Source organism: Salvelinus sp. IW2-2015, unplaced genomic scaffold (assembly GCF_002910315.2).
Source record: "Salvelinus sp. IW2-2015 unplaced genomic scaffold, ASM291031v2 Un_scaffold1754, whole genome shotgun sequence".
NCBI lineage: Eukaryota > Metazoa > Chordata > Actinopteri > Salmoniformes > Salmonidae > Salvelinus > Salvelinus sp. IW2-2015.
Genome location: NW_019943135.1, coordinates 131,570 through 140,115, shown reverse-complemented (window position 1 = coordinate 140,115; position 8,546 = coordinate 131,570). Strand labels below are relative to the sequence as shown.

The 8,546-nt window shown below is 46.0% G+C and overlaps 1 protein-coding gene across 1 annotated transcript in view; it reads right to left on the bottom strand.

Moving 5' to 3' along the window:
• The window catches only part of LOC112071875 (plexin-A2-like), a 30,773-nt gene that overhangs the window by 15,683 nt on the left and 6,544 nt on the right, over positions 1-8,546 (bottom strand). Inside the window, exon 2 of the mRNA XM_024139307.1 lies at positions 4,198-4,294. Coding sequence (XP_023995075.1) covers positions 4,198-4,294 — 97 coding nt within the window. The remainder of the gene's footprint in view (positions 1-4,197; positions 4,295-8,546) is intronic.

The following is an 8,546-nucleotide window of genomic DNA, read 5'->3' as shown; positions in this document are numbered from 1 at the left end:
GGTTGCAGAGAGATTCGTGCGGTTCAATACTCCTTCCTGAGGTTGGGATGAGGGAGGAGGGGTAGAGGATGTTGAGGATGGCAGGAAAACAGCAAACGCAACTTGGGCATAAGATGACGTCAGGGTGTGTGCGTGTGTGTGTGTCTCTGTGTCAATGTCATGACTCAGATCTTCCAGGAGGGAGGAAGGGACAGTGTTGCGTAGTCTAGCAGTCAGCATGTTTGCTACTACTACTATTACAAGAAGCATCATGATGGAAGCCTTGGCCTATACTCTGTTCCCCTGATACCTCCCTGATACGCTGTCCCCGTGATACGCTTGTTCCCGCCTGTACGCTGTTTCCCCTGATACGCTGCCCCAGGTACTCGTCCCTGATTCCTTGTCCCCCTGAGTACTCTTGTCCCCCTGATACACTGTCCCCCTGATACGCTGGTCCCCCTGATACGCTGTCCCCTGATACGCTGTCCCCTGATACCTGTCCCCCTGATAACCTGTCCCCTGATATCTGTCCTGATACGCTGTCCCCCTGATTACGCCTGTCCCCCTGATTACTCGTCCCCCTGATATGCTGTTCCCCTGATACGCTGTCCCCCTGATACCAATGTTACCCCCGATACGCTGTCCCCCTGATAACGCTGTCCCCTGACACGCTGTCCCCCTGACACGCTGTCCCCCTGGTACATCGCTGTCCCCCTGATACGCTCGTCCCTGCACCTGTACCCCCTAACGCTACGCTGTTCGCCTGATACTCTGTCCCCTAAAGCCGTGATACATTGGCACTTTGAAGTGACTCAAATCCCATTTATTTGCATGTCCAATTCGTATCTGTTTCTTTCCCTGCAGTCTGAACAGCCAAAAACCACATTGTAGGTAGTTTGAAATCAAATACAAGTCTGATTCCATAGTCATTGACTGGTGTTTATTTGACTGTATATCTTGTTGCTTGCTGGCTACCTGTCGACAGTTTGACAAGAATAGTGTGGTAGCTAACTAGCTTAGTAATTGTTTACAAACAATGAGTGAATGTTCTAGAAAGCTAAACAGCTACCTAGCTAGCTAGTTGCTGCTGTATATAGTCAAAAGAGACTAGTGACCAATCTGATTTGGTCACTTGTAACTTGCTGTTGGACAGCCAGTAGTCCCAAAACAGATTTGAAAAACAAACTGATTTGAGCATCAAGGCCTGCAGTGTGAACAATGCTCAAGGTTGTGTCACTATGATGTTGAATTAAATGGTTGACAGGAGCATCCATGTCTCTATGACTGCATCTGAAATGCATCCTATTTCCTATATAGTGCGCTACTTTGACCAGAACCGTATGAGGGCCCTAGTCACGTGAGTGCACGATATAGGGTGCTGGGTGCTGATTCGACTAAACCCTACAGTATGACTGTACAGTAACTGGTCCCTCCTTATAGTCTTACTGTACAGTATAATGAGGAGTTGATTGTTGTACTAAGTATAGTCTAATTGACTTTCCAGGCTGGATAAATATGACGACTTGTTTATGCTGAAATATTCATCAGAGCAAAAGCATGGGAGGATCTAATTCAGAAGAATAGAGGCTGATTCACCCGCCGTATAGCAGTTGTGTGTGTGTGTGTGTGTGTGTGGTGTGTGTGGTGTGTGTGTGGTGTGTGGTGTGTGTGTTTGTGTGTGTGTGTGTTGTGTGTGTGTGTGTGTGTGTGTTGTGTGTTGTGGTTTGTGTGCTGTGTGTGCTGTTGTGTGTGTGGTGTGTGTTTACTGCTGTTATTGAGTAGATGTGGAGTGCTATAGTACAATGTTGACTTGTGTTGCCCTCAGACAGCTCCCAGCTGCTGACTTTGTTTCCATCATGACAGGCCTCAGCTGTGACTTTGGTTCCACTCAGGAACAGGCTCCTCAGACTGGACTTTTGTTCCCACTCAGAGGTCCTCAGGACTGTGACTGTGTATCCACTAGACGGCTCCTCCAGACTGTGACTTTGTGCTTCCACTCAGACAGGTCCTCGAACTTGATTCTATCCGGCCTCACGTTGTGTTCTACTCAGACAGGCTCCTCAGACTGTGATCTTTGGTTCTACTTCAACAGGCTCTAGACTGTCACTTTTGTTCTAACTCACAGGCCTCCTCAGCTTTTACTTTGTGTTTACTCACAGCTCAACTTTGACGTGTTCTTTCGACGCTCTCACTGTGACTTGTGTCTCTACTCAACAGCTTCGACTCTTTGTGTCTACTCTAACAGGCTCCTCAGAGCTTACTTGTTACTACTCAACAGCATCTCAGACTATGACTTGTTCTCAGACAGCTCCTCAGACTTCTTTGGTTCTACTCAGCAGCTCCTCAGACTTGACTGCTTTCTATCAGACCGGCTTCTAGACTGTGACTTGTGTCTCTATCTCAGACACTCCTCGGACTTGCCGTTTCTCCTCAACATTCTCAGACTTAACTTGTATCCACTTCAACAGCGCCCAGACGTACTTTGTGTCTCTCAGACAGCTCCTAGATGTGACTTTGGTTCTACTCAACAGGCTCCTCAGACTGTGACTTTTGTTCCTCAACACTCTCACTGTGATTTCTACTCAACAGGCTCCTCAACTTTACTTTGTTCACTCAAACGCTCCGACTGACTTTTTCTCTCAGCGCTCCTCAACTGTCTTTTTTTATTCAACAGGGCAGACTGACTTTGTCTCACTCAGAAAGGCTCCAGAACTTACTTTGTTTGCTACTTTCGACGGCGCTCAGGACTTTGCTTTTGTCACACTCAACAGCTCCTCAGACTGTGCTGTGATTCACTACAGCTCCTATCGTGACTTTTTTCTCTCAACAGCCCTACAACGTACTTTTGTTCTACTCGACATGCTCCTCCAGACTTATTGTTTCTACTCAACCAGCTCCCTCAGGCTTAACTTGTTCTATCACAGGTCCTCAGACTTATTTTCTCACTCAGACAGCGCCTCGGCGCTTGTTCCACTCAGACTCCCCAGACGTGTACTTTAGTTCCACTCAAGCCTCAAACGTTACTTTTTTTCTATCAAGCATGCGCATCAGGCTGTTTTTTCTCAGCCAGGTTCCTCGACTTACTTTTTCTAGCGCTCCTCACTGACGTGTGTCTATCAGACAGTCTCGACCCGTCTTTTGTTTCTAACTCCAAGACAGGCTCCTCGACTGAGACTTTGTGTTTTCTTCAACAGCTCCTCAGACTGTGACTTGTGTACACTCAACAGGTCCTCAGGGCTACTTTTGTGTTCTACTCAGACAGGCTCCATCAGCTTTGACTTTTTTCTACTCAACAGGCTCCTCCGACGTGTACTTTGTTTCTACTCAGACAGTCTCAGACTGTGACTTTTGTGTTCCACTCAGACAGCCCTCGACTTGACTTTGGTTCCCTCACAGTCCCAGACTGTTACTTGTGTTCCACGCGACGCGCTCCAAACTGTGACTTTGTGTTCCTACTCAGACAGGCCCTCAGACTGTGACTTTGTTTCTACTCTCACAGGACTCCTCACTTGGACTTTGTTTCTACTTCGACCAGGCTCCTCAGACTTGTGCTTTGTGTCTTCTCAACAAGGCTCCATCAGACCTCGTTACTTTTGTTTACTCAGACGGATCCTAGCTGTGATCTTCTGTTCTCTCTACAGCCTCAGACTTGACTTGTTTTGTGTTCTACTCAGACAGGCTCCTCAGACTGTGACTTTGTGTTCTACTCAGACAGGCTCCTCAGACTGTGACTTTGTGTTCTACTCAGACAGGTTCCTCAAACTGACTTCAGACACAAGGACATAGTCAGACACTACAGTGGAGGGGAGGAGCTGAAGGCAAGGGAGAAGCCCAGCCTCTCATTCAATCAAAACAGAGGGCCATGACATCCAACAGAGCCAGGTTCAGACTCTGAGCAGAAAATAAACAGGCTGATGGGAGGGAGCAGCTTGGATCAGATTGCATTAGACATCACAGGGTCTATTTTAGGCTCGGAGGTTGAGCCTAAAGGCAGGCAAGGTTAGGGAGTAGGGACACCGTAACATATTCACACAGCGTTGATTCAGTAGTGTGGCCCTAGACTGCAGGGCTCCAGGGTCCTTCACAAATGCTGATCCAGAAGCAGGTCTCCCCCTGTCAATATAATCTTATTCATAATGATCTAACAGGGAAAACTGATGCTAGATCAGCAGTGAATACCGGCCCAGGACTGCAGGAGTAGATGAGGAAGATACTCACAGTTGGTGAACACTGCAGTTGTAGAACTTGACCTCCGTGCTGATGACCATCTGACCAGTCTCCTTAGAGTTGAGCCTCAACTCAACAACTGACCAGTCTAGAGAGAGAGAGAGAGAGAGCGAGAGAGAGAGAGAGTATGAGAGAGGAGAGAGAGAGAGCGAGAGAGAGAGAGGAGAGAGGAGAGAGAGAGAGCAAGAGAGAGAGGAGAGAAAATGATGAATGAAGCACTTATACAAATGACACACTATAACATGTAGCAGATTGTACCAACCCTTCCTGGATTCAATACAACCTGCTTAGAATACAAATGGAGAGACACACAAACACAACACCCCTCTTTTTCTTGAAGTCTCTCTATCTTTTCAGTTTCTCAAGAACACATCCCTCCTCTTTCTCTAGCAGTCTCTCTATCCCTTGGGTTTCTATATTCCCCTCCAGTACTCTATTCTTCCCCTCCCCCAGTTTCTATACTTCCTTCAGTCTGTCCTTCTGTCTGTCTGCTTGTTCACCCTCTCAGTCCGCCGGAGGTCTGGAAGGGAACCAGAGGCCAGGTAGCGGGCAATGGGGTACCGGGTGCCAGTCTCTGCTCTGGGACAGCTGGGTCTGAGGTGGGTCTGAGTGGCTACCAGGTACCTGCTGAGGTCCAAGCTGACCCATCCGGCCGGCCACTCATCCCACACAAACACACATCTCATCCCACACTCTAAGTCACACAAAACCTACACACACAGTATAACCCATGTTTTATCCTTTTTATTTGAATATGTTTGGCAGGTAGCCTAGCAGTTAAGCGTACTGGGCCAGTAACCGAAAGGTTCGAATCCCTGAGCCGGCAAGGTGGAGAATTATGTCGTTCTGCCCATGAGCAAGGCAGTTTACCCCCAACAACAACTGGGCACCGTGGATGTTGATTAAGGCAGCCCCCATGCACCTCTCTGATTCAGAGGGGTTGGGTTAAATATGGAAGAGACATTTTGGTTGAATGCATTCAGTTGTGCAACTGACTAGGTATCGTCTTTCCATTTCCCTCTTAGTCTCTCCATTTCCAGCATTTTAGAAAATGACCATCTGAGACTGCAGTGATTTGGCATTGGGTGGTCCTTAATCAGAATAACAAACTCATAGGTATTCTACTTTACAAGACCAACGAATCTGTGTATGACAACCCTCTCTTCCACTGCTCTTCTCTCTCTCTCTCTCTCTCTCTCTCGCTCTCTCTTCTGCTCTCTCTCTCTCTCTCTCTCTCTCTCTCGCTCTTCTCATCTTCATCTCTCTCTCTCTCTCTCTCTCTCTCTCTCTCTCTCTCTCTCCTCTCTCTCTCTCTCTCAGCAGACTCAACAAGAATGAATGTGATGTGTAAAGTAGAAAGCAGGCTTGGCTCAGACGGTTCGTAGTGTGGGGGTTTTAATGAACCTATTTACATTGTTCTCTCTCGCACTGCACCTGTTGGATATGTTTTTCCACCACCAGACTGAACAGTGCACTACATCAGCTCTTGCATTTCACTTTCCATCACATCATCTATTTGCAACTACTAGCGTAGTTTGGATTCGAATACCCAGCCAACAAGGTAAGAAATCGTCGATTGCCCTTGAGCAAGGCAACTTTGTGCCAGAGTATGAACTACTGGCCTGACCCTGATAAAAACAAGACTTTTCACTCGCACCTATCTGGGTCATGTGATCAATTAAACATATACTTACCGTTCAAAAGTCCGGGGTTCACTTAGAAAATGTCCTTGTTTTGAAAGAAAAGCTATTCTTTTTTTGTACCATTTACAATCACATCAAATTGACCAGAAATACATGTGTAGACATTGTTAAATGTTGCTAATATGAATATTGTAAGCTGGAAAAGACAATGTTGTTATGAAATAATCCTACATAGGTACAGAGTCCTCTATCAGGCAGACATCCACTCCTGTGCTCCAATGGCACGTTGTAGTAGCTAATCCAAGTCTTATAATTTTAAAAGACAGGCTACTTTGCTCCTTAGATCAAAACCATTTTGCAAATATGTTAGCACAGCTGAAAACTGTTGTCCTGATTAAAGAAGCAATAAAACTGGCCTTCTTTAGACTAGTTGAGTATCTGGAGCATCAGCATTTGTGGGTTCGATTACAGGCTCAAAATGGCTAGAAACAAAGACCTTTCTTCTGAAACTCAATATATTCTTGTTCTGAGAAATGAAGGCTATTCCATGCGAGAAATTGCCAAGCAACTGAAGATCTTGTACAATGATGTGTCCTACTCCCTTCACAGAACAGTGTAAACTGGCTCTAACCAGAATTGAAAAAGAGGAGTAGGAGGCCCTGGTGCACAACTGAGCAAGAGGACAAGTACATTAGAGCGTCTACTTTGAGAAACAGACACCTCACAAGTCCTCAACTGGCAGCTTCATTAAATAGTACCCGCAAAACACCAGTCTCAACGTCAAGAGTGAAGAGGTGACTCGTGGATGCTGGCCTTCTAGGCAGAGTTGCAAAGAAAAAGCCARATCTCAGACTGACCAATAAAAATAAAATATTAAGATGGGCAAAAGAACACAGACACTGGACTGAGGAAGATTGGAAAAAAGTGTTATGGACAGACAAATCTAAGTTTGAGCTGTTCGGATCACAAAGAAGAACATTCATGAGACGCAGAAAAAATMAAAAGATGCTGGAGGAGTGCTTGACACCATCTGTCAAGCATGGCGGAGGCAATGTGATGGTCTGGGGGTGCTTTGGTGGTTGTAAAGTGGGAGATTTGTACAGGGTAAAAGGGATCTTGAAGGAGGAAGGCCATTACTCCATTTTGCAATGCCATGCCATGTCCTGTGGACGGTGCTTAATTGGAGCCAATTTCCTCCTACAACAGGACAATGACCCCAAGCACAACTCCAAACTATGCAAGAACTATTTAGGGAAGAAGCAGTCAGCTGGTATTCTGTCTATAATGGAGTGGCCAGCACAGTCACCGGATCTCAACCCTATTGAGCTGTTGTGGGAGCAGCTTGACCGTATGGTACGTAAGAAGTGCCCATCAAGCCAATCCAACTTGTGGGAGGTGCTTCAGGAAGCATGGGATGAAATCTCTTCAGATTACCTCAACAAATTGACAACTAGAATGCTAAAGGTCTGTAAGGCTGTAATTGCTGCAAATGGAGGATTCTTTGACGAYAGCAAAGTTTGAAGGACARAYTTATTATTTKAATTAAAAATCATTATAACCTTGTCAACATCTTGACTATATTTCCTATTCATTTTGCAACTCATTTCATGTATGTTTTCATGGAAAACAAGGACATTTATAAGTGAGCCCAAACGTTTGAACGGTAGTGTAGATGTTGTTCCTGTGTCTGCCATTTTTTTTCCCTCTCAGGCAGATAAAACCTCCTTTCCCTCCATCTTCCTCTTTCACTCCGTCCTTCCTCCCTCCCTTCCCTAGCTCCTCCACTGTCACCCTCCCTCCCTCTCTTCCATCCCTCTCTCCCCCTTCCTTCACTCTCATTACTTCTGCACATGATCAATGTTCATCTGGTCAATAACCTCTCCCCTGGTTGTTTGGTATGTAGGTAGGTGGCCGGCTAGTCCTGGCTGATGAGGYGCAGGGTGTGTGTATGTGTATGAGGTCGGATTGAGAGGGAGATTATGAGGGGATAAACTGACCTTTACCTGGGGGAGAGACATTCATATAAGCTCCCACACGCCACCGACCTGGTGACTGTTGGGTAAACATGGCTGACATTTTATTCTCAGAGATGGGATTACATCACTGTGACAGCACACACATACACAAACAAACACATAGTGTGTGTAATCATCTACAGTGATTGTATGTGTGTGTGATCACCTATGACGTCACACATGAATATTACATGTTCTACCTTATGATACATGTAGAGCTCTGAAATATTTCAGTACTCATAAAACCTGGGCTCAAAACCTGGCTTTCTAGCAGAAAGAAACATCTAGCAGAGAAGAATAACCTTGGATTGGGCCTATTTACCTTACTTGGAAAGGCACATCAATACACCATCTAGTGTTTTTATTTTATGATTTTATTCAGATTTTTTTTTTAACAATACATAAACATACAGATGCACACAAACATCCACAACGTCACTTATTGCCCAGACCCACCTGCTCTCCATCAACTACACCACCCTGCCCAGACCCACCTGCTCTCCATCAACTACACCACCCTGCCCAGACCCACCTGCTCCATCAACTACACACCGTTGCTCAGACCGTCACCTGCTCTCCCATAAACTACACCCTGTAAGGACCCATGCTCATGACCACTGTCTCATAAGCCACGACCACCTGCTCAGACTCACTGCTCAGACCCAGTGTCTCCATCAACTAA